We start from the raw sequence: 25,800 nt of genomic DNA on the forward strand, positions 1-25,800 counted from the left end.
GTAGTGCCTTATGCCTTCCTGCCCGTCGGAGCAGGGTCTTGGCTGTGGGTGGTGGCCCCCATGGGGAGAGGGCAGTGCCCCCGAAAGCCACACCTTTCCCAGCTTCCATTCTCCTGGTTTCATCAGATTGAGCTATCCTGTTAGCCGTTTAGGGTTGGGGAAATGATGCCCACCTATTTTCTGATTTTAAGTTGATAAGAAGCCTAACTTTCTGCTGGAGTAATTTGGAGGCATCTTGGTAAAGCATCTCAACCCTCACTGGCTCTGGGAACTAATGTCTGAGCTTGGAAACGTGGGGGGCCGAGTTGGGGACATGGCGAGGTTGAATAGGGCAGCCAGAGGTGGAGGAGATGAGGCAATTCTGAGGTGGTTCTGCACTTTGGTTTCCCCCAGTTGTTACAGAGACTGTATAGCTCACATTGTTTGGCTTCTCATGTTCAGGCCTTGCCTGTTCCAGCTGCCTTGGCATGGTGGGGACCCAGGTGGTTGTTTTCCCCAGGCTGTGGAGGGCTGAGGACTCCGTGCCTGTTCTCTGACTTTTCTTTCCCCATAGCAGATGGTACTGTTGCACACTCTCCTTTGCCATAGAAAGAGCTCATTCATGCCATTCATTGAGGGTGGACTCAGAGCTCTGCCTTCCTTCATCTGCCCGGGTCGGCACCCCCACCCTATTCTGAAGTCACCCTTATGTGCTGACTTCCTCACATTGGCCTGGTGCAGCACACGATCCTGGGTAGCACTGGCTGCTGAGGCCAGAACAAGGGAAGTGCAAAATGGCTCAGTTCTCCTTAACGCTAGTGGGAGGCACCATCCAAGTTTGTGGAGGGCTCAGGGTAGTGTCAGTAGTCCTGGCTGAATTCTGCGTGTGCCTCACAAAACAGCCTCTGGGAAGCAGCTAAGTTTATAACTGGAACCTGTGTTCCAGTCCCCTTCCTCTAGTTATGAGGAACCCAGGGGCCCTGCAGTATCTTAGCCCATGTTCTGGAACCTTCTTTGGAAGTTATTTTCTCATCTTGTTTCTGTCTTTGGTGTGTTCGCCTTGATCCAAAACTCTCCTTCAATGTCTTGATGCTTTAAAAGCCTTTGTGTACCTCACATTAAACATTTTCTGGAATGGTTTCCGCTTCCTCCCCTTTCACATCAACTATTCAACTCTTGGAGGACAAACTTCAGTGGTTGGTTCCCCCCCACCCCCCAAGTTGCCAACAGCCTCATTGAAAATCCCAGGAGCAGCTGTGGTGCCTGAGACCACAGGCCCCCACCTGCCACTTCTAACCTGCCCTGTGGTTTCACCATCCAGGAGGCTGCTGATTCCCACGACTCTGCCTACTCCCCTGGCAGGGATTTCAATTTGGGCACTCTCCTCTCTGGACACACAATGTCCCGAATGGTCTCACTCGACCCTGTTACTCAGCTCAGGTGTTCTCCGCTCCTATACCTGGATCCAAGTTTGTCTTGTGGTGGCTCAACAGTTAATCCTGGGCTCCCTTTTGGCCTCAACAACTGGGACTTGTCCTCTTAAATTATCTTTGGGTCTGACCCCATTTTCCACATGCCTCCCCCCCAATTTGGTCTTGATTTGTTCCTGCAGTAGCCTCCATGATAAATTTGCTCTCCAACTGCTCAACAATGTTACCAGATTGTGTGATGCCTAACCCTTAAGTGGCATGACTTCAGCTAGTACTAGGACTAGCAGTCCCCATGGGAGAAGGGCACATTTACCTTTTCAGTTTCCCACAGTCCTTCTGTCACTTTGAGGAAGAAGTCTCATCAGTTGCTAATCTCCCTTTGTATATACATTGAGTGCTGCTAAGAATCTTGGCCTAGAAGCCATGCCAACATTGTTTTCATTGTCGTTATTTTTACACTGACTTTCTCTTTATAGCAGTTGGTGCTGGTTTTTAAGTTAATGACTTTTTTCTTTTAATTTTGAAATTTTTCATAGCTACAAAAAGTAGATTCACCAATTAACATTTTGCCACATTTGTTTTATTTATCGATGCACAAGTTTGTTTTTTTCCCCTCAGTCCTTTGAAAGTAAGTCGCAAATGTGGTATCTTACCTTGTGTACTTCAGCAAACATCTCTTTGAGAATAAAGGCATTTTCTTGAAAGCAGGGACTCCACCAGATATTTGTATACCCATGTTCATAGCAGTATATCATGATGGTGAAAAAGTGGAAGCAACCCAAGTGTCCATGGAGGGATGAGTGAACAAATATGGTGTATCTATATGATGGAATGTTATTCAGCCGTGAAAAAGGAAGGAACTTCTGATATATGCTACACATGGATGAACCTTGAGGACATTTTGTTAAGTAAAAGAAGCCAGACACAAAAGGACAAATCCTGTGTGATTACACTTATATCAGGTACTTAGAGTAGTCAGATTCATAGAGACAGAAAGTAGAATGGTGGTTACTAGGGGCTGGAGGGAGGAGGAAATGGGGAGTTAGTGTTTAATGGGTATGGAGTTTCAGTTTTGCAAGATGAAAGTAGTTCTGGAGCTGGACAGGGGTGATAGTTGCCCAACAGTGTGATTGTACTTAATGTCACTTAACTGTATGCTTAGAAAGGGTTAAAATGGTAAATTTCATATTATGTGTATTTTGCCACAGTAAAAGGATAAGTAATATAAAAGTGTAAGTTTTTATTCTTTTTTTTTTAATGGCATTGTCCTATAAAACCACAATAAACGTAGTGGAAAATCAACAATAATTGCGTCCCATGTTAAGGATTCCCATGTTGTCTCCCAAAATGTCTGTCTCCCATTCAGACAGGTTCACACATTGCATGTGATATGTTAATGTTTTATTTTAAATAAGTGTATTTGTTTATAAATAGCAAGTTGGTGTAAAGCACAGGTGGATCGGTGTGTGATGAAGGTGGTGGGTGTGAACTGACTAGGGTCACACCAACCCTGAATGTGTAATGGTCTGGGTCCCTTTGGCACTGGAGCTGAGTTCCTAATATGTATGCCCCAACCCTCCTAGCTTCTACAGGAGGAACCTTCTACATCTTTACAGTAAGATCAGCCCTAATCTCTTGGGGCTCTTGAACATCATCAAAATGATGAGTTGCAACTGGAACTGAGGAATTGAATTTTTAAATTTTATTGAATTCTAATTAAGATTTTAAAACGAATGCCCATTTAGTTTTGGAGAACATTGAAGTATGTTTGGAACATCTTGGGTATGTGAATCTACTTTTTCTTTTTTTTTTTGGCCACGCCGTGTGGCATGTGGGATCTTAGTTCCCTGACCAGGGATCGAACCCATGCCCCCTGCAGTGGAAGTGCAGAGCCCTAACCACTGAACCGCCAGGGAAGTCCGTGAATCTACTTTTTTAACTTTAAACTTTATAAAGTCTACATACAGAGCAAATATTTTGAATGAAAAGTTAGCTCCTGAATTGAGATGTGCTGAAAGTGTGGAGTACGCACGGATTTTAGACATTTAGTATGAAAAAAAATGTAAAATGTCTGTTCCTTATAGTGGTTACACATTGAAATGATATTTTGGGTATATTGGGTTCAGTGAAATATACTGTTAACTCACTTGACTGATCACATTTATTTCTATCAGGCACATGTAGATATAGTACAAGTGTGAAGGATCTCTTCCTCTGTGCAGCAGCCTGCATTGCCACCCTCCACCAGGTCCTCCTCTTACTTCCTTTTCTAGGCTACTAAAGACTTTGGGCCCTGTTGTTTTTTGGTGAATTCTCAGCTGGATTCTCTTTCTCATTTCTGTCCTGTCCTAATAAGGCCTAGGGGCCTCTGAGCCCTTGACGCTGGGCACACCTCTTGAAGCCCTTGCTTCTCCACTAAGTGTTAGACTGGTGGAGGGAAGGGGCCCAGATGCATCTCTCATCTGCGTAAGGCTTCTAGGGGGTGGGAGGAACGTGGCAACCCATCTGTGTTACTGGTTACATGGGAGGAGAACACTTCTCTGTTCCTCTTCTGTGTAGCTCTTTGTCCCAGGTCCCAAGTAGCACAGAGAGATGGGAATCATTGGTGGGAGGACATTGAGACCCCAGAGAGGGTAGTGGGGGCACCAGCCCAGTTCAGCTCTGCTCTCTGCTGGGTGAGACACGCCAGGCATTGAGTCTAGAAGAACTCATAGAATGCCAGAGAGTATGTGGAGAGGTAGGGAAGGGCCATGGACCTCAAGCTGCTTAGCATTGTGGGTCTCCAGCTTTCCCCACGCACGGCTTGCAAACCAGTTAACTAAACCCAGTGAGTGCAGGTGGCGTTTTCACTGAGATGTGCGTATGCACACATTTTCATTTCTTTATTCAGTCATTCTGTGCACTAGATCTTGGTTTGAAGCTTCATGTGTGATGAACGTTAGTTCCACATCCTTAAATGTTATTCCTGATTTTAATAAAAAAGCGGCAAGGAGTTCCAGGAAATGCTGCAGGTTCATTGGGAGTGTGATAGTCTGTGTACTGGGGCAGGGGTTTTGGTTTCTGATGGGCTGAGAGCTCCTCACCAGTGAGCAACTCTTATTTTCTTAAGTGGATGCTAAGGACAAGCTGACCTGACCATGTCTGCCAAGGAGTAAACTTGGGCTGTGCAGCAGAATATGAGTCTGTGAAATTCTGCTGCAGCTGAGGTCCCCTGGGGCACAGCACATAGGGCTGGCTTTGCCAGTGGCCACTGCCTGCGGCAAGGCCCAGCTGCCCAGAGCAGAGTGGCTGGAGGCTTGGGATGGGAGGATGGGGGGCACCCCACCCCCAGCCCCCACCTTAGAGATCAAACATGCTTTGTGGTGTTTGACCTTTTCTCTTCAGCACCTGTATCCACTTTTCTGTCTGTGTCAGAGTTGGGGCACTTGACCTCTGTGGATCATTTACTTCAGTGGGAGTTAGGTGGAATTAATGGCAAGCAGAAACATTAGTTTTCACAAAGAAACAGATCCCTGTCAAGTTCTTTGCTTCCCTAGCTGTTCTCATCTGAAATAGTGTGAGTTTTGTCCCTGATTGGCTTCTTTGCACTCTGAAAGTTGCTGAGATCTAGAGGAGGTTGGTTATTTAAATCCACACATCCATCTGAAACTGACATGGTTAGATCCTGAGGGCAAAAGTAAACATTGAATGTTTGCTGAGGGCAGAGACCTCCTTGCAGTGCATGGAGGTGGCTTGCCCTTACCTGAGAGGAGAAGCACCTGTCTGGAAGTCAATGGTGTGTGGAAGCCAGGGCCACTCGGCCTGTTTCCCTGGGGCTGCTTGACTGTTAGAACACCAGCCTTTGCTGTAACCTTGGCAGTGCATGTCTAGTTTAGACACTGTCAGCTCTCATTGTTATTTGGGTTCTGTACCTGATGAAAGGTGAGGCAAGGTAAGAGGAAAAGTCATCTTAGCTGGAGCCACCTCTTGAGAGTGCCTGATAATGACAGATGTATCCTTCTTTTTCTCAGATCTTTCTTTTAAAATTCAGCTTCACAGTGAAGGTCAGAGGGTAATATCATTAAAGAAGAGGTCACCCATAAGCATTAGCTCTTCATCAAGGTAACTAGGCTCTCCTGCATCTCTAAACTCTGAGTCAATGTGTGCCCTTGTCCTTGATAGATGTGTCTGTTCCTGGCTCCTTGGTGTGTCTCCATGTCTCCTCTTGGCCTTTGAGGGGCTGATTACTCTCAGTGAGGAGTCTTGGTGGTCAAGGCTGAAGTGTCACTTGGATGTCAGGATAATGGTGTCTCTGGAAGCTCTTGTGTTAGCCACCTTCCTGGGCCCCTTTTTTCCCCAGTAAGTGTAGTCTTGAGTCTGCCTCTCAGCTACCATTCTGCTGCTTTGAAGAGAAGCTTAGAGACATGATGTGCTCTTGTGGGGATATCTCTCACCCTGTTAGCCTTGCATACTCATGGAGGTTGCTTCCCAGGGAATGAAATTGTAGGAAAGTTGGTTGGAATGTCACCTTTCCCACTCATGGGTCTATTCATCAGTTTTATGTTGTTTCCACTTAAACATAGCAGGACTAACTCTGTGCCTGTGAGCTGGCATGTTCTGGAACATTTCAGCCACAGACAGTAAACTGCCTCTCGCCCATGTGCTGCTACCCATCGGCTCTTGGAGGTTGTTCATTGTCTGCACTTCATTTACCTTCCTCTTTGCCTCCCAAATTCCCAAACAGCTTGACTTTGACCACTTGCTTGGAGGTCAGCACTAACATGTTTCCCTGGTGTTTGACGTGCTAGAAAACACCATAGTTGTTTTTTTTGTACTAGTTTTAAATTTCATTCATGAGGACCATGAGCTTGGATTTTATCCTTTTGTTGGAAATGGGAGGGTTCCAGAGAACCAATGTGATGTCACTCTCAAAAGCTTTCTGATCTACACCCAGGCCACCCAAGACTGTACTTTGAGCCTTGTTTGGTTAATCCTAGTTTCTCACTCTTAGACATTTTCTTCACTTCAGTACTTTATCTTTAGTGAAGTGAACACCATCTCCCATTCTTGCTTCCTTGCAGATTCTTCTGTTCTCCATCGTTACCTATGCTTCCTTCCTACTGGGGAACTCTCATCTAGGCAGAGGAAGTGCCTGGCGTCACTGCCTGCCTTGGCTTTGCAATCTGCATGACTCTGTGGCTGTATTGGAGTCCACCTCTCAAAGCAGGATTTTTCTACATGAAATAATAGCTTGTTTTGTTGGCATTTCATATTGTAGTGTCGGTTAATCTCAGTGTTACATACACCAGAACAGCTCTTTTGGAAAACAAAATCACTTAAAAATAAAAGGTTTAAAAGTAATGGCAGACAGAGAAGTAGGAGTAATAACTTTACAAGAGGCAACCAGAAGAAAATGTCAATCTTACCTTACCTATGAAGGGCACAACCTGAGACCTAGGTCAGTGGGAATGCAGAGTTTGAATTAATGGCACTGTATTTCTGTCAGTCTTCCAGCCTCTAACTTGGAGACTTGGCCAGGTCAAGCCTGCTTTGAGAAGCAGTGCCTGGAGGCCAGCTCACCAGGTAAAGAGGCAGACAGATCAAAAGATCACACTAACAGGTCAGTGGGGGCTTGTGAAAGGGGGCAGATTGTTAGTTGGTTGTTTTTTGTTGTTGTTGTTTTTAATTAATTTATTTTTTCTTGGCTGTGTTGGGTCTTTGTTGCTGCGCGCGGGCTTTCTCTAGTTGCGGCGAGCAGGGGCTACTCTTTGTTGCAGTGCACAGGCTTCTCATTGCAGTGGATTCTCATTGTGGAGCATGGGCTCTAGGCACGTGGGCTTCAGTAGTTGCGGCACACAGGCTCAGTAGGTGTGGCTCACGGGCTCTAGAGCACAGGCTCAGTAGTTGTGGCGCACGGGCTCAGTTGCTCTGCGGCATGTGGGATCTTCCCAGACCAGGGCTCGAACCCGTGTCCCCTGCATTGTCAGGCGGATTCTCTACCACTGCGCCATCAGGGAAGCCTCAGTTCGTTGGTTTTTAAATGTAAATAGGTGTAGTGGTCCACAGACACACCACCATATCCCACTTCATTTTATGGTTTCGCGTACTCACCCACTTGTACATCTTTACCTAATTTCATCTGTATTGTGCATTTTGCTTTTCTAACATAGCATTTTGTCACCTACATTTCCCTCACCTTGACGCAAAGTCTAGAAATCTATGGAACGGGTTGCAAACTGAGGCCTGTGGGCCAGTCTGAATTTTATCGGCACACGGCCATATAGCTATTTGTCTAAAGATTGTTAGCAGGCTGCTTTCATGATACGGCAACGGTAGAATGAGGAATTGTAAAGACTGTATGTCTTGCACAGCTGAGTATATTTGCTGTCTGGCCCTTTGTAGGAAAAATTAGCCTCCCCCTGCTGTTTTAGTAGTTTTGATCTTCTCCATATCAAAGTTTTGCTTTCTTTTTAACTGCATGCCCATCTCAGGAACATTTTAAATTCACACATTGTCTGCCCAGATTTAACCATCAACACCATGATGTAAGCCTTGTCACGGTGGAACCTTTTACTGTACCTCCAGCTGCTGGCAACTTTCATAGGGAAAAGATGGTGCAAAACTTTCACTGCCCCTAATTTAATGTGCCTGCTGATTGGTTTCTAAAGCAAAGGGACTGGAATTCTCATTGACGGGGCGGGGTTTGTGGCCTGCTGGGGTCTGGCTCCTGGTCTTCCTGGCTGCAAGGTCCTTGTGGGCCTGGTTCCCTCCAATGGGGGACAGAGAGCTAGAGTGTGTCTACACACCCTTAGCAGGAAGGCTAGCTCATCTCCGCTTTGGGTCGCCTGGTTCAAGGCAGCTGCCAGCTTGAGTCTGAGGTGATGGGGCCCTGCTTGGCAAGTCCAGGGGGCAGGGGGACGGGGCATGTACAAGCTGCATGAAGGAGGATTAAGGCTTCTAAGAGCTGCCTCAGCACACAGCCACTGGCCAGGCTCCAGACACGTCAGTCTGGCTGATGACACGAGCACTGTTCTCAGCAGCCGCCTGAGCCGGTCAGATGGAAAAGTAATCCTGTTTGTGCTTCCCTTCTGACACAGATCACACTGTGGAACGGGCCTTCACTGTGAATGGGAAGTAGCTCCTGCTCTGGGACCAGGAGGAAAACATACCTTCTGATATTAGTGTTCCATAGCCAGTGTAACTAACATTTCAAGGAAGATGTTCCTAGCACAGGATAAGATTTACTGCAGATTGACTAGTATTGAGAAATTGCCAGGTTTTTACCAAAGTCAGGGTCCCCCATCCCCTTCTCTCTCTGTGGTTAGACTCTTTCTCTTGCCTCCCAAGTGATTCTTTATAAGAGAACCTTGCAGTGATGGGGAAGGGTCCTCCTTTGTCTGAAGGGTGAATGCTACTGTGAACTTGTAATTTCTTGAGAGACTGGGATCAGCTGGCATTGGCCAGCATTTTTCTTGGCATGAAACAAATTCAAGCCATAGCCACTCTGACCATTTACTGCTTGGGAAGCATAAATAATTTGGTCTCCACTCCTTGACACCCCCCCCCCCCATGGCATCAGCAGGGAAGTGTACCGCTGATTTCACCCATGATGTGGGCCAATTCACAGATGGCCAGGTGCTGCGAGAATTATCTTGACTTTGATTTGTTTGCGGGGGTGAAATTCTTTGGAACTTGCTTGAGGGTCATGTGACATTCAGCTGCTTCTGCAGAGAGGGAAAGTCTGTTGATTAATACATGCCAGGACATGGATGTGGGGTGCCCTCAGCCAAACAACAGACCCTCTGGGCCCAGCAGTTGACTAGGCCTTTGCCCCTGGGCTTGGTGAGCAGAGGCAGCTGTGGAGCAGAGCACTCAAGAGACAGACAACCCTAGGTGACCTTCTGCTGACCAGACCACCACCCACTCTGTTTCTTTGTTGCCAGGAGGATGAAGATGAAGGTGATGATGCCACCAGCTCCCATGTAGGCTTGCTGTGAGGATTAAATAAGTGTTCAGTACAGGGCGTCAGCCCAGGAAGCAGCAGTTACATACTGGCGAGCTTATCTAGGCCCTAGCAGAGATGTGTGTGTTGGTAGCTCACATAAAGCTCTGCTGAGTATGGTCACTGTATTTCATGGGAGAGTTCATGAAGCTTTCCAGTTAATCTGCACTGTTCCTGCCTTCCCTTGCATCTTGCTCCCGGCGTGCTGTATCACTTTAGGATGGAGGTGAGTGAATGGACAGGACAGAGTCAAGGTGGGGTCACTGGGCTTCGTGGGCCCTCTGGGACACCAGGAGTTAAGGTGGAATTACAAGTACAGAGTGTAACTGTCAGCCTCTCACAATGGACAGAACTGGAACTGAATCTCCAGGAATCAGCCTTTCTCTTTTCCTCTGTTGCTTGCTTTCAGAAGCCTAGACCCAAGCCTACCCCATGTCTGTCTCGCCTCCTAATCTCCAGGAAAGAAAGTGTTTCTGTTGAAATTTGAAAAACATTGCAGTTGTGTTGGCTGCTAAATACTATCTGTCCTTAGATGAGTTGGAATGATAGCAAACAATATCCTTGAAAGCAGGAGTGCTTAATCAGGGGTCTATAAACATAGGAAAAGAACTGACATTTTTATTTTCATTAGCCCACCCAGAGGTTCCCAAACTTTCTTGGTTCACAGCATCATTAGCATCTCAATTTTTTCATTATGATCTTAGGCCAAAGGAAATACCTAACAATTTTGTTTATTAGGTAGTTAGATACAAACAACTGAATAAATACTAATGTCCCAACAATGGTATAGCTGTTTTGGAGGGGAGGGCACATAAATTGAAGGGAAAAATATGATATTCTTGGATTACTACAGCCAGTTCCTTATGGAATGTGTGTGCCTGTTGGGTACCGCACAACTCCTCAAACCTTAGAACCCAGAACCTTAGACACCTGCCATCCACATTTCCTATCCCACGTTAGTTTTTACATGGTACAGTTGTCCCTTGGTATCAGTGGGGGATTCATTCTAGGACACATATAACAGACACACACTGCTAGGCACACAAATCCGCAGGTTCTCGAGTCCCTTATATTGCAGCAACATGGATGGACCTAGAGATTTATATTAAGTGAAGTAAGTCAGACAGAGAAAGACACATGTTGCTTATATGTGGAATCTAAAAAAACGATACAAATGAACTCACAAAACAGAAAGAGTCACAGGTGTAGAAAACAAACTTACGGTTACCAGTGGCGAAAGGGGAGGGGAGGGATAAATTGGGAGATTGGGATTGACATATACACACTACTATGTATAATACAGATAGCTAATAAGGACCTACTGTATAGCACAGGGAATTCTACTCAGTACTCTGTAATGGCCTATATGGGAAAAGAATCTTAAAAAGAGTGGATGTATGTATACGTATAACTGATTCACTTTGCTGTACAGCAGAAACTAACACAACATTGAAAATCAGCTATACTCCAGTAAAAAAAAATTTTTTTAAATGGCATAGTGTTTGCATGTCCTCTGTCCTGTACTTTAAGTCATCTCTAGGTTACTTATACCTAATACAATGTAAGCACTATATAAATAATTGTAAACACTGTGTAAACTCTATGTAAATAGTTGCCAGTGCACAGCAAATTCAAGTTTTGCTTTTTGGAACTTTCTAGAATGTTTCCCCCCAAATATTTTTGATCTGCTGTTGGTTGAATCTGCAGACACCAAGGGCCAACTATTTGCTTTTTATCACAGCAACCTAAATTCAGGCTTTGTAAGATATGATACTGTCGAAAGGAATCTGGTGCAGTCTAACATTATGAATTACCTTGTGCTGCTGGTTCCCACAGTGCCTCTCTGAGTTACTGTAACACCCTGTGGTCCTTCAACACTCAGTTTGGGAACCAGGACACTGACCATCTAATGTCTCTTCATCTTCTTCTTCTTCTTCCTGTAAACTGGGAATATGTTGTAAGATACCTGTTTGGAGTAGATCCAGAAATTAGACACACAGTTGGGTCATGCAGCCTTCTTTGGGTTGGAAACAATAGGTGAAATTCTCTTCCTGTCCCTTGACCTTCAACTATCTCAACACAGTACCTGCTGGCTCCCACCTCGACCACAGATCAGTGTGAAAACAGAGAGGGAACAGCATATATTTGGATCTTTCAGATGTAAAACTTTTGAAGACGGTATACTTTGTCGTGAGAATCCAATTAATTCCTCCATATCTGCAGATAGATTTATAAGTTTGAGTTTTCAGCCTCCTTTCCCCATTGAGCCATGGTGCTGAGAGCCATTCATTTCCTGTAGGACTGAGAGCACACAGAGAGCACCCTGCGTGCACCCTCATTGATTAACTGTGTCCCCACGCATCCCGTCTTTTGCACCCGTAAACAGCGTGCTGCTGTGTGCAGGTATAGTTGAGGATGAACTTACTATTCCCTACCCCACAGTCTGGGACTTGTGAAGAACAAAAGCCCGACATGGTCACATGGCCCTTGCACTGTCCCATCCTGCCTGTCCTCCTTTAAGCTCTTCGTATGCACTGGTATCTCTCCTGCCTACAGACCTGTGCCTGTGTTATTGCATCAGTTGTGCCTTCCCCTGTCCATCACAAGCCTTGTCCCTCTCTACCTTACCCACCACAGGAGTGCACACCCTCTCTGTCCATGGCCACAGCAACCCTGCCATTCTTTTTCACAATACTCACCCAGGTATTGCTTAATCACTCAAAGAACATCATGTCGACTGCAGAGTCCCTAAGCCTGGCATGTAGCTCAGATGAGATGCATTGGCTGAGCAATTTTCCGTGTGAGACTGTGAGCTGATTTCCTTTTCCAGAGCTTTGAAATTGAGCTAGAAGCCCCAGGGTGACAATCGTGTGTGGTCACTGTAGCCCCTGAGTCGTTCACTGAGTACTTGCTGTGTACTGAAAGGACAAAGAGTCGTCCTGTGTGGCTTTCACATAGCGCTGCTCACCAGTGCCTCTCTTTCTTGGCCCACAACAGACTAGAGATTCTGGTGTTTTGCTGCAATATGCATGAATGGCTTCTTAAAGTTTCCCAAGGAGCTTACTTGCCCACAGTCCTGGGAGGGCTGAGCTGCAAGCTACAAACTGTCTGGGTGTGGTTTCTTGAGGTGCGAGTCCTGCCTGGGCCCCAAGTGGGTACAGAACAGAAGTCCAAAGCATCCCATGATTATCCCCATGGCTCAGTTTTCGTATTTCATGATCCCTCACATCGGGGCCATGGGTGTCACCTGTCATTGGTTGTCCTCAGAGCGTCGTAAGACAAACTGATATATTTATGGATCCCATCTCATCTGTCAAAAGCACGTTATCATGCCTTCTCATTTGAGCTGGCAACCTCCAGCATTTTTTTTCCTTATAAATTGACCTCAGTTGTTACAAGTATGTGGGTCTTGTGCTTAGTTTTTCATGTTACTTAAGATGGGCCAGCCCATCCTGGATGTTTGCATTGGACGCTCCTGGGGGTGCATGTTCAACTCACAAATGGGGATTTCTCAAAGCTCAACTGAAACTTCCCAGGAATCGTGTCAAATTATGGGCCACAGCAGCCCATAATAGAAGTGGCCTATCTTTCCACTTACTGGGTAAGTTACTTCTCTGTGCCCTGGTTTCCTTATCTTTAAAGTGAGGATGAGGCTAGAAGCAATCCCAGAGTTGTGAGGATATAAATGTCACTGTCAGATGTGAGCTGGCAGGCTAAAAAGGGTGTTTTAGCCTCTGTGGTAGAGGTAGTGATTTAAAGCAGAGATAAGACAAAGTTAAAGGGTCAGATTTTCTGTAGAAAAAGGTCTGTTCGTTTTCTGAGCAGAAAATTCAGCTTCCTTGGCTCAAGGGCCCATGTGGGCCTGGCTTGAAGGTGAAGGAAAGTGATTGTGTCCAGAGTCCTCCATCCTTTGGCTTTGCTGAGAGTCCATTTGGAGAGAGAACAGGCACAGCCCAGCCCGGAAGCTCCAGAAGTCATTTATCTTGATTTCAGCTTGCCTCAGGGACACTGCTTGAAGGGTTCCAGAATGTCATTACTTAATAGGAAATTTATGGGGCTGCTTCCTCCTGGTGGGATGGGCTTGTCTCGCTCCCCTCCCTCCCCCCAGCAACCTGCGTCCTTGTGGCTGACAGAGCTCCACTGTCCTAGGGCCAGAGCATCTCCTTCAGGGTGGGGCTGCTCCTGTCCTTTGTGTGCCATAGCTCACCTGGCACATGCTTGGCTGTGTAATTCCTGGGCTGCTTTCTAGGAGACCTCTAATAGTGGAAACCAAACTGCACATCATTCTTGATCCTCACTTAATGAGATCCTCACTTAATATCACCCTCCCTCCCATGCTTGCTTCTCCAGCACATCCAAGACTCCCTTCCTGATGGAGCCAGAGTTACATTCATCCCCTTTTGCTCCTTTGGACATGTTGATCCTGCTGCATGAAAACCCCTCTCCCAAACGACTCCAGGTGTCCTTAAACCCCAGTGACGTATTTCCTTCTCTGTGGTGCTGCCCCTCTGTCAATACTTGTGTCCAAGCACTCAGCATATCCTGTATCTTTCTGTATCTGATTTGTGGCCACCGTCTCCCCCTTCTGTCTTACTAGCCCCAAACCCCAGTTTCTGTTGTTGCCCAATAAATGATGGTCCCCATCCACTTACCTATGGAGGGTTTGCGAGGGAGAGCTCCATAGTCTCTGCCATCTTGTGGATGCCTCTCCGTCCTCCCTCCTTCCAGCAGTTTTCTACAAATTCTCCTAGCCCACTGGCTTCCCCACCTGGAATCTGCAGTAAGTCTTGGCTGGCTGTCCTCCGGAGAGGGTCACAGAGTGAGGCCACAGGCCAGGCTGCCCTCACCACTCCCACTTTATCCTTGTCCTTCCCTGTCTTGATACTTGCATCCTTAACTGTGGGGGTTTTTTTCTTTTTTTTTAAAATGAGTTTACTGTTTTGTTTATAGTACCTTTATTTTGAAAGGAAGCTAAATCAGGAGCCACACATGGATATCAGTAAAATTAAAAACCACGAGAACAGGGCTTCCTGGGTGGCGCAGTGGTTGAGAGTCCGCCTGCCGATGCAGGGGACACGGGTTCGTGCCCCAGTCCGGGAGGATCCCACATGCCGCGGAGTGTCTGGGCCCCGTGAGCCATGGCCGCTGGGCCTGTGTGTCTGGAGCCTGTGCTCCGCAGCGGGAGAGGCCACAACAGTGAGAGGCCCGCGTACTGCAAAAAAAAAAAAAAAAAACAAAACAAAACCACGAGAACAAAACAGTGATGTTAAATTCCATCCAAATAATAGTATCGTCTGCTGACATCTCTGAGCACAACCTTTCACACTGGCACAAACAGGGACTTTCCTTGTCAATGCTGGAAGGAGAATAAAAAGAAATGAAGAGAGGGGAGTAAGTAATTAAATGCCATCTACCTAAAGGCAGTCTGTGCTTCCCTGGTGGCTTCAGGGGCACAGTTCTGTGAACCCTCCCATGGCCCCACCTGAGCCCTAGCATGTCACTCTGCAGGTGGCTATAGACACTGCTTCTCTGAGATTGAGGTCCCACTCCTTATCAACTAAACCTCATAACTTGGAGAAATGTTTTCTCTTTTCCTTGCCCAGTCACTTTAGGAATGAAGGCATGCTTTTTGTCTGCAAAGCTCCATGCACAGCCAAACGCAGCTTCCAGGTACTCCCTCCTTCTGTCGCCTCCTTAGGCTACCCTCACATCCTGCCTTAGGTCAGCAGTGACATGCTCTCAGCCAGATTCCTCCCTTCCTCCCACATTACACTCAGTGTGGAGTGATTCACTCAGTGTGGAGTGTGGAGTGATTCAGCCTAGCCCCTTGTTCTCTCTTCCCTCTGTTCTCTTCTCTGAGCAAGCCCTTTCTGATGTTTCTACACCTTATCCCAGCCTTTGGATGCTCCCTCTCCCTCTCCCTGTATGTGGCCTCATCCTGCTTTCTTTGGGGTATGTTTACTCAAGTCAGGGCTCCAGGATCCACCCTGTCCTTTCCAAGCTCCCAGCCAGGTGCACTTCATGTACCTCCCTTCCACCAGTAGCACCTCCATCCCCGCTGTCCCACCTTGATTCATTGCATGACACTTCTTCCCAGGACCACATGGTGCTTAGTTCTGGCCATACTTGTACCAGAAGTACCCCTGATGGGAAAAGGAAAGTGCCTTGTATCCCCAGAGCCTGAAGCAGGCCTATCCAGTCATGTCTGCCTTTGGAAACTATTGTAGTCCACAATGCTCCTTCGAGGTTGTTGTGCTATTGCAAAGTTTCATCAGTCCATCATCAAATTAAGTTGCTTCGGGAAATGTCCTTCCGTGGTCCTGAACTCCTAGCACACTGCTCTCTTGGCTTCAGGGATGCTTTCACGGGCTGCTGGCCAGCCAGTCTCCACCTCCAGTCCCCATCACGTTCTTATGCCAGATGCCCATTTGGTTTTAGCTTTGGGTGTCCCTTCCCCATCTCTAGCACCGTGTGTGTAAGAGAGGTACCAGGGATCGGCTTTGCACCTACAAACCCTCCTTCCTGTAAGTGTTCTTCCTGGGCTGGTGTTCTCCGTGTAGAAAACTTAGAAGTTGTCATAGAGCTGTCCCTTCCCTCGTGGGTCTTGGGAGTTACCTGGGAGGGCGTAAACTCTAAATTCTTGCTGGCATCTTGAAAGCAGTTGGACATCATTAAATAGTTAAGTTTAGCATCAGATGCAAGACCACATCTAGACACCTAACTCACTGCTGTAACACGCCCTTCCTCCAGCACTGGACAATTGCTAAGATCCGGAGTCTTTTGCATGCAGTGGCCATGGGCTGCTCCTGCACAGGTTCCCGCCCTGCGGCAGCGTTTTCCTTGGGGCAGCACTCTCTTCATGTGTGCTCTCTGGCCATTTGATAGCTAGACCTGTAATCAACCAGAGCACCCTGGAAGGAAAGCGATCTCCTTGGCCATGTCAGTTTTGTCAGGCCTCGGGCCAAGAGGTCCAGCTCTCCACAGCCCCCCATGATGAACTCACCACTGAGTTGCTTTTACATAGCAAGTTCTCCCCTTGTGCTTTAAAATTCGGTAATTTGCTGGAACTGCATTTACAGAAACCGCTGTGAGAACCTTGTTTCAAATTACACTTGGACTGAATTATAAAGTAATTCATCAGCAACTAGAGTGCCTAGTATGTGCTAAGTGTGTTCCAGAAAGAAAGCTGTGACAGAGACAGCCAGCTTGCTGTGTTTTTTCTTGTGCCCTCTGCCTACCAGCTCCTGTGGTCCTAAAAATCTTCCCTCTTTTCCTAAGCCCTTGCCTGACTTCGTCAGCCACAGAGGTTTTCTTACCCTCACTGAACTCCTAGGTTTATTACTGGAGTTGCTCATTACATGCAGGCAGCTCCTAGCTTACTTTCAGTCTTTCTTCCTGCAGGGACTGATCATTCCTTTTTCTTGCCCTCAGAAAGGTGTCGGGAAAATAGTGCACAAAAAGTGCAGATGGTCAGTACTTCTGAGCAGATGTTTCTTCTCATTAATAGAGTGAAGAAACTCGGCATTCTGAGTAAGGGGTGAGTTAGTGCAGGGGTCCCCAACCCCCAGCATCGGTCCGCGGGCTGCTAGGAACCGGGCTGCACAGCAAGAGGTGAGCGGCGGGCCAGCGAGTGAAGCTTCATCTGTTTCTCCCCATCTCTCACATTACCACCTGAACCATATCCCCAGCCCCCACCCCCACCCCGCCTTCCGTGGAAAAATTGTCTTCCACGAAACCAGTCCCTGGTGCCAAAAAGGTTGGGGACCACTGGGTTAGTGTGTTTCTGAGGGACAGTTTGACATTAAAAACATGAACCCACTGCCCTGTGGTTGTCTTGTTAGAATAACTGGACAGGTGCACAAAGTCGCCCTTGCAGTGATGCTCATGGTGTGTCTTGAAGCATGTGTTGTTGAGGGCAGTGCACAGCACAGAGTGCTAATAAGGCACTGATGGAGGGGGGATGCTCACGTGCCACCCCCAAGCCCCTAGCGGATCACAGGAGGTGCCCCTCTACACCTTTATAAATAAGCTTTGAAAAGCTGGTTAATAGAACAGTAGGTCAAGTATGGATTCATTTTTATGTTACCACAGTTACCTTGTGGTATTTCTGTAATCAGCAAACATATTATTTAAGTTACCAAGAAAACGTTCTTCATAAGCGTGAGCACTCAGCAGTGGACTGCGTGGGCTAGTCAGGAGTGGGCAGCCTGGCCTTCCTGCTCCGTCCTGCCTGGCCCCCACTCACCAAGTGGAATTACTCACTTGGCTAGATGCTTCATGAGCCACAGATACAAATAAGAATTTTAATGAAAATGACATGATTTGGGGCTTGCAAATCATCCTCTCTCATACACAGTGTCCCGTAAAAGCTCTCAGATGTGAAAACTTGGTTTGTTGCATATTGTACCCACTTCCCTGTGAACTCCATAGCTCCCACAGACCCTTCCAGCTCCTGGTTGACTCTAGACTCCATGTCCCGGCCCTCGGAGTTGGTACCTGATCTCTCTTCCCTACTGGATGATGAATCTTTGAGGAGCACACTCACTGGGGCCCTTTTAGTCAGTGCATGGAGTGTCTCCCCAGCCAACCTGATCAGTCTTCACCAGAGGAGCTCAGCCTTTGGAGGCCACAGCCCTGGGGGATGTGTCATTGTGAGTGGCACCCATCTGCTGCCTGGTCTCTGATGGTAGCTTTTCTCTTCCCTTGTAGAGTGCCCAGTGAAGAATGTGATGGGATCAGTAGCATGTCTGCGGAGAGCGGCCCTGGGACGAGATTGAGAAATCTGCCAGTAATGGGGGATGGACTAGAAACTACCCAAATGTCTACAACGCAGGCCCAGGCCCAACCCCAGCAAGCCAACACAGCCAGCACCAACCCCCCTCCCCCGGAGACTTCCAACCCCAACAAGCCCAAGAGGCAGACCAACCAACTGCAATATCTGCTCAAAGTGGTGCTCAAGACACTATGGAAACACCAGTTTGCGTGGCCTTTCCAGCAGCCTGTGGATGCCGTCAAGCTAAACCTCCCTGTGAGTAACTTGGGCAGGGTCCGGGGCTGCCGTCCTCAGGTCTCCTCCTGTGTTGCTCCTGGTGAGGGTGGACTTACGGGAGGGTGGAGATGCCTTTGGAGTCATTGTGAAAAGCGCGAGGTCCAGCTCTGAACTCCAGCCCCCACGAGGCCCTTGACAGTGGTTTCAGCAGTCCTGATGAATGGAAGTGGGGAAGGAGAGAAAACGTGCTCATTGGCCTAAATAATAACTGGTTTCTTTGATACTAGCATTCTGGGAAATATTCTGTAGAGATGTTGAAACGGGTAGAGGGCTGCTTGCAGCTTGCCTTTCAATTCCATGGGGAGCTAAAGTGGGGTCACTTGGTGGTCCGGGCCCTCCCTCCTCAGATGTGGTCGGCTCGCTTGGCCCAGTAGGTTCAGCAGACGTGGTTGGTCAGATTGTGAGAGGGACTGGCTTGCTGCAGTACCTCTTCTGGTACTGGTGCTGTCATCATCACCCAGAGCACAGGGCAGGGAAAGGTAGTAGAATAACTCCCAGGGAGCCAAGTACATGGAGGTGGCCTGGATGGAGAGAGGGAGTATGGGTGCAGCTTTGTCTCTGGCTGCCTCTGCACACCCCCTCACACCTGCCTGCCTTGTTGTGGCCATGCTGCACTTGCCTTTGTTCTTTTGTACCCCTGTTCCTCTCCTTTTTCCTTTGAGAGCTTTCCATTTGCCCACATTCCTAGCAAATGGTTCTGGAAACTCTACTTGTACCTTTAACTGAACCTCGGGAGCAAACAGGATAAATGTGTTAATTTTTTCCTTTCTTCAAAGCATCAAGGACTAATTGTCTTTAAATTGCCCTCTGCTGTTTGCCAAATCCCACACACTGACCTGGGTGAGGGAATTGGAATCAGATGATTGTTACAGTTGACCCAGACGTGGGTTTACGAGTTAGAGCCGCATGGGTATAGGATCCTCAGCCTCTGCCAGGCGTCCGGTTTCTAGAAGGAGGGACACACCAGTGTGACCTTCTCCTTGCTTGAAAGTTGCTATGTCTGTAACAGCTGGCCGGTACTCTCTGTCCATTGAATACCCATCATATGCACTCAGGGGAAGAGAGTCAGGAGGGGGAGCTGCAGGTCTGGGTCACGAACCAACTGAGGAAAGGGTATGGGAACAAAAGAAGGGTCCTCACCAAATCTGCACTTCAGAGGTCACTTTCATCATTGACCACGATCAGGAGTAGAGGCAGCGAGCCCGTCACTGGGGGGAGTCTCTTGGGAGAGCTTGCTGTACCAGTTTCTAGCTGGGCTAATGGGCTGGGCCCCGCAGGGTCCACAGGTGAGGTGACCTTCCCAGAGCAAATGCAAAGAATGGGGAGAGAAGGAGCTGGGGGTTGGAATCCAAGGGGGGCCCACAGCTCTTATAGCACTGGAGGGAGGCGGGAGGCCAGGAGAATCAACCACAGAGAGCAGACCCCCAAGTTTCTACGTCAGAGACTACAGGGAGGTCAAACAGATGAGGATTCCGACCTGACCCTACTGTTGGCCTTTAGGAGGGCATTGGTGACCTTAGGAAGATGTGACGCAGAAGTAGAAACCAGATTCGCGACGGTGTGAATAAGAAGGTGAGGATGTGAAGCCATCATTTCAAGAAACTTGGCTTTGAAGGGAAAGCTCGGCAGGGCCAGATGGAGGAGGGGTTGGTTTGTTACAGGAAGATGCAGAGGGTGCAGAGGCAAGGAGAGCTGAGAGGGTGAAAACTAAGGGGAACTGGGGGGCTTGAGATCCTGAGAAGGCAGCGTCCCAGCCAGCAGGACAGGCACGGGTGGATAGTCTGTTAGGCCAAGGGGTTTGGGAGTTTGAGGTCATTCTCTGAAGTGGAGGCCAGGCTCCCCAGGGGCCACAGTGTGACTAGATGTCACCCTCAGCAGCTCTGATGTAGGAAGAAGAGAGGTGGGAGAGCTAGGGGCTCACTAGCTGAGGGGTGGGGCAGGGCTGTTTGGCTGGGAGCAATGTCATACTAATGCCCAGTTTTCCAGGGACACCCCCTTCTCCAGGAAATATTAATAGGGCCACCTCAAAAAAGGGTTCATTCTTTTTCTGTTTTCTGATGCCTTCCAGATCTTTACCTGTGTTTTGGCCCCTGTTCCTTGCTGGGCTTCGTATTAGAATGCTTGTGCCTCTTTCATTCAGAACACATGTACAATTGGATTGTCATGCCCCTAAACCCCTGTCTCCCTTTCAGTCTTCCCAGCCCCCATCCTCTTTTGTCATCGTCTCACCTCCTCCTTCCTACTCTGTCCTCAACCGCTATCCTGTTGGGCCTTGAACCACTTTTGACACACTGAGGCCAATTCAAGCACCTGACACCATTCTAAGTAGACCTTTGGCCGTGGAATAAAATCTAAATTTCCCCTGGGGCAGATATATTTGGACTTGGTTCTCTTGGGAAAGGTGGTCAGAGCAAATGTAACGTAGAAAGTCTGGTTCAGTCGCCCCTTGAGGCTGGGCAGGGCTGTGATCTTCGCCAGACCTATGTGTATGCCAGTGCCTTCTGTTCCTTTCTCATGGTTGTCAGAGCAACTCAGAACCTCACACCGCTTGCTCACCTTTTCAGTATTGTCCACCACTGTTCCTGGGCAGGACCTTGGTGCTTGCTAAAGCATAGGCCTGCCCCTCTGCTGTCAGGCTTCCCCTTGGACTTGGTTCTGATAACTTCACCTGAGTCTAATTGTGGGAGCTTCAGAGAATGTGGTTCTCAGTGGGGCCGGCTGGCTGTATGCAGGTCCCTCTTCTTGCCTGGCTCTCTGTGGTCCTTCCACCTGGAAACCTGGGCACTGCCTGATCTATCCCCAAATTCTTCCTGTGGTTGATTTTAAAAATAAGCGTTTGGTTTTAGAGTAGGTTTAGATTTAGAAAAAGTTATGATGGTAGAAGAGAGTTTGATTTGAAGGGCTTTAGGACATCTACACCTGCCGTCTGGCTGCTTCTGTTTAGCACTTGTAGAGTAAGATCTGAAGGTTTGAGGAGTGGGTCGGCTGCCGGGTGGGGGGTCGGGGGGCAGGGGGCAGGGAGGGTTGTGTGGTGTTTTTTGTTTTGTTTTTACTAAGGATTGTGAGGGCTGTCCATTTGATTCCTCATCTGGCACTTAACCTGGTTAGTTGTTGAACTGTATCCAGATACTAGTGGATCCTTAGTGGTAGACTGCAGGTAAAAGAAATGGAAGTGCGATGAACTAAAGGTAGAGGCTTTTGCTCCGTGGTTCTTTAGTGTGACAGGAAGCAAGGGATCCAGTTGTTATGGGTGGGCTTGAATGCTGGTTCTGTAGGATTTTGCATTTTATTGATGTGGAAAATTTGAAGCAGGGAGAAAGTAGAAATTACCATGGGTTATTTTACCAGATAAGAACCACTTTTTTTAAAGGTTGTATGCTTTCCGCATTACTTACTAAAAATGAAAGGATATTTTAACATCAAAAAAAATAGAGGAAAACATAGATCTCAGTTAAGACAGCGTAGCCTGTTCCCAGACAGGACAGTTGGCAAACTTGAACATTTTTTCTCTAAATTGCCACCCAGCTTTCAGTAATCCTTCCCTGATCCACTTTATCTTGGGGTCCCCATGAGATGGCTCACTGATACCATGGAAGAGCTTAGGTCTGCATGTCTGTAGAGTGACCTGGAGTGACATCTGCAGGCCCACCTGTGAGTACTGCATGGCTGCAGAGGTGACATTGGCCTTTTGTTCTCTCTGCTCTCCAGGATTACTATAAGATCATTAAAACACCTATGGATATGGGAACAATAAAGAAGCGCTTGGAAAACAACTATTACTGGAATGCTCAGGAATGTATCCAGGACTTCAACACTATGTTTACAAATTGTTACATCTACAACAAGGTGAGATGTGGGGGCTGATAGAGAAGGAGAAGGTAAAGGAGGAGGTGGGCATGTCTGGAACCCATTGGGCAGGGGTGCTGGGTGCAGGTGGGATCAGAGTCCAACGAGAGGAGACCATTGGCGACAGAGGTAAATGGGACGGCTGGTTTTGCCTGTGACTGGGTGTGTTTCTTTTGAGGCCAAAAACATTTTGGTCATGTTTCCAAGCTGTCCTTGTTAGCTGGAAGCATGTGCTTCTGATACCCTTGGGACTTTGGTTCTTGAGCATGTCTAGTAGAGAAGGTGTGAAAAGGACAGTGACGACGCATTAAAAAGTCTGTTTGGACGACACAAATTGTCAGGAAGGAACCTACCAAGATATAGTTGTACAAAGGTGTGCTCAAACAGAAACCTAAATATGAGAGAGGGTACAGTGGGGCCCACCCGCCGCATCTGGAACTGTGGACATGACCATTGACAGCTAATGGCCATAGAATCAAGTGTTCCCTTACAGGGTCTTACATGTAGACATAAATATCACTTAACCCAGTAGCCAAACCATTCAGCTCGATTGTGCCTTGAAGCCAGATCATTTGTTTAAAGTCTCAGCTCTCACCACTAGGTTTAAGGGAAATGTGGACAGATGAGGTTCTCCATTTAGAGCTGAGTGGGAACAGCATGTGGCAGAGTGGGGACCCATAAGGCAGTGTGAAGTAGACATTTCCCCAAGCCCCAGTGAGCTGCTTTGGGGATATACTAGGGAACATTATTGGAGCCCTGTTCATATATCTATGGCAAGAAATCCTGTGTAATTCAAATAATTCTAGTGAAGTTGCATTATGTCGAAGGAGGCTCTAGTGCAAGGAGGGCCCCTGTGTGTGATTGGCAGTGCTTGATAGATACTTAAGGCATTGGGATGGTTTCTCAAGCCAGAGGTTAAAAGACTAGAGAGGCAGCAGACCTGCAGGCATATGAAGCTTCCATGATGCCAGTTAGGATAGCTTTGTTTTGGCCCTTTGGGGTTTAGATTGGGGAAGTACCCTGAATATGATGCTCCACACTTTGGGGCATAGGGTGGGGAGCTCTTGTTCTGTCTAGAAAGGTGGGGAGGGCTTTCCAACCCTCACCACATGTGTCTCCTCTTTTAGCCTGGAGATGACATAGTCTTAATGGCAGAAGCTCTGGAGAAGCTCTTCTTGCAAAAAATCAACGAACTGCCCACTGAAGAAACTGAGATCATGATAGTCCAGGCAAAAGGAAGAGGACGTGGGAGGAAAGAAGCAGGTAGGGTACCTTCCGTGTTCCCAGCACTATTAGCTTCACACTGAAATAGCCTGTGGCAAAGTGGGGACCCATAAAGCAGTGTGAAATGGGCATTTCCGCAAGCCCCAGTGAGCCGCTTTGGGGATATACTGGGGAACAGTAAAGCAGGGAAATTGGCTTTATTTCTCCCTAGTCTTTGCCAGCCTTCTCCAATTTCACTGGGAGACTGGGAGTGGTGGGAAGACAACTATATTATACACTCCCTGCCTTGTTGCTGTTTGGGTATGGTGAGGCCAGGTTCATCAGGGGAACCAGCCCAGAGGGTCATATGACCATGTGACCCTCCAGCAAAGTAGGAAAAATTGGGCCTAGCCTTTTTTGATGGACTTCAGGTAAAAAGAAAGTACAACTTTTTCAAAGCATTTTTAAATTATTTGAATTCTTCATCCCACCAGTGCTATAGTCAGTCTTTGTTTTTCATTTTAGATAAATTAACCTGATCAAGGGCAGTTTTAATTAATATTCCAGTCCTAGAGCCTTAAGGTTTGTTATTTGAATTATTTATTAATACACTTGTGTTGGAGCCATGTCTGCTATTTGATAGTCTTCTGAAGTCAAGCCCTCTTTGTCTGTCTTAGCACCTACCCCTGCCCCCAAGCCTGACACGGGATTCCGAAGGCCAGCTGGTAGGGAGTAGCCTACTCATGAAATGTTTCTGTCTAGGAAAAGTTTAAACAGCTGCCTTCTGCATCTTGCCATCCGCAGCTCCGTGCTGCAGAAAGGTGATGTTTGCAAGGTAGCCTGTGCTGTGAGTTGTTTGCTTCTCTAAGGAGTGGGCTTTCACGTGACTTCCTATCCCATGTGGAAGTGGTGGCTTCATGGGAGCAGAGGGGGTTGGCTAGATCCCCTGTAGTGCTGAGGGAGAGCCAAGGAGAGCTGGTCTTGAGGGTCACCCCTTAGCCATGGAACCTGCCCAGAGGCGTCCAGTATCCTTACGACCAAGGAGCCCCATCCTCCCTTCCTGGGACAAGGGGTTTGGTCTTTACATGGGGTGGATGTAGCGCCTCGTGTGTTTTGGCTCACCCACACAACTGCAGGGAGGCAGTCTGAGCCGGTCATGAAGGGCAGCAGCCGTCCAGCCTCCCCCTGTGATTCAGAGAGGTGGGGGTAGCCAATTTCCAGAAACCTTGGCCAGGGCTGCCGATTCCGTCCCCCTGCCAGAAATGCTTACTCAGAAGGCAGCGTTTCTGGGAATGAGGACAGCTCTGCCTGAAAGCACCAAGGAGCATTTTTTTTGCTGTCACTGTCCTGGTGCTGACTCTCAGCGTGTGTTTCCTGTGCCTTTGGCTCAAGCCTTCATGCTCGTGAAGGGGTCTCTGTGCCTGAGTCCCCAAGTCAGGACTTGGAGCCAGGACACCCCAGGAAGTGTGGAATGTGGTGTGCCACTGCTCTTAGAGCCCCCTGGGACAGGTGGACAGATTTGGCTGAGGTCCAAGGTATTTAGGCTGTTCTGTCTCTTAGACAAATAGTTACAGAGACACTGTGTGCCATGCCCACGCCGATGTGTGCTTGCCACGTGTGGCAGTGTCCCCACAAGGTCAGCCGGCGTGCAGACATGGCATCTAACCACCTGTCCCTTTTATGATTGGTAGGGACAGCAAAACCTGGCGTCTCTACGGTACCAAACACAACGCAAGCATCGACTCCTCCGCAGACCCAGACCCCTCAGCAGAATCCTCCACCCGTGCAGGCCACACCTCACCCCTTCCCCGCTGTCACCCCAGACCTCATCGTCCAGACCCCTGTCATGACAGTGGTGCCTCCCCAGCCACTGCAGACGCCCCCGCCGGTGCCCCCCCAGCCACTGCCCCCGCCCGCACCAGCCCCCCAGCCTGTGCAGAGCCACCCGCCCATCATCGCGGCCACCCCACAGCCTGTGAAGGTGAGCGTCCTGTGCGTGTGTGTGGCCTAGCCTGACCACTGGCTGGCTCCGGTCACCTCAGCTAGATGACCCTTGCCTCCCCTTCCACTCCATTGTAGTGAGGCTTACAGAAGACAGTCACCTATCCTTGCTGATGCTTCTGGCTCCCAGGGCACTTGTGGGTAGTTAGGACCTGGGGGGATCAAGCTGTGTTTAAATCAGCACAGCCTAAAAGCTGCTGTCTTGCTGACCCACAGACCCCATAATTGAGTAACACCTCCCAGGGGGTTGCTGCCCCCCTTCCCATTTCTAATTTAGACTGCATATTTGCAGATGCTGTCTAAATAGTCTC

The 25,800-nt window shown here is 48.1% G+C and overlaps 1 protein-coding gene across 5 annotated transcripts in view; it reads left to right on the plus strand.

The window, feature by feature from the left end:
- The window catches only part of BRD4 (bromodomain containing 4), an 81,444-nt gene that overhangs the window by 29,397 nt on the left and 26,247 nt on the right, over positions 1–25,800 (plus strand). For 2 of the 5 annotated variants that reach the window (XM_029216756.1, XM_029216754.1), the window contains exons 2-5: positions 18,100–18,418; positions 22,148–22,285; positions 23,413–23,548; positions 25,180–25,469. In XM_029216756.1, the coding sequence (XP_029072589.1) occupies positions 18,134–18,418; positions 22,148–22,285; positions 23,413–23,548; positions 25,180–25,469 (849 nt within the window). In that variant the 5' untranslated portion in view covers positions 18,100–18,133. Of the gene's footprint in view, positions 1–17,778; positions 18,419–22,147; positions 22,286–23,412; positions 23,549–25,179; positions 25,470–25,800 lie in introns of those variants that run through there. The other 3 variants (XM_029216752.1, XM_029216753.1, XM_029216757.1) reach the window with 3 other exon arrangements.

This window comes from Monodon monoceros, unplaced genomic scaffold (genome assembly GCF_005190385.1).
Source record: "Monodon monoceros isolate NGI ecotype Baffin Bay Population unplaced genomic scaffold, NGI_Narwhal_1 Super_Scaffold_12, whole genome shotgun sequence".
Taxonomy (NCBI): domain Eukaryota; kingdom Metazoa; phylum Chordata; class Mammalia; order Artiodactyla; family Monodontidae; genus Monodon; species Monodon monoceros.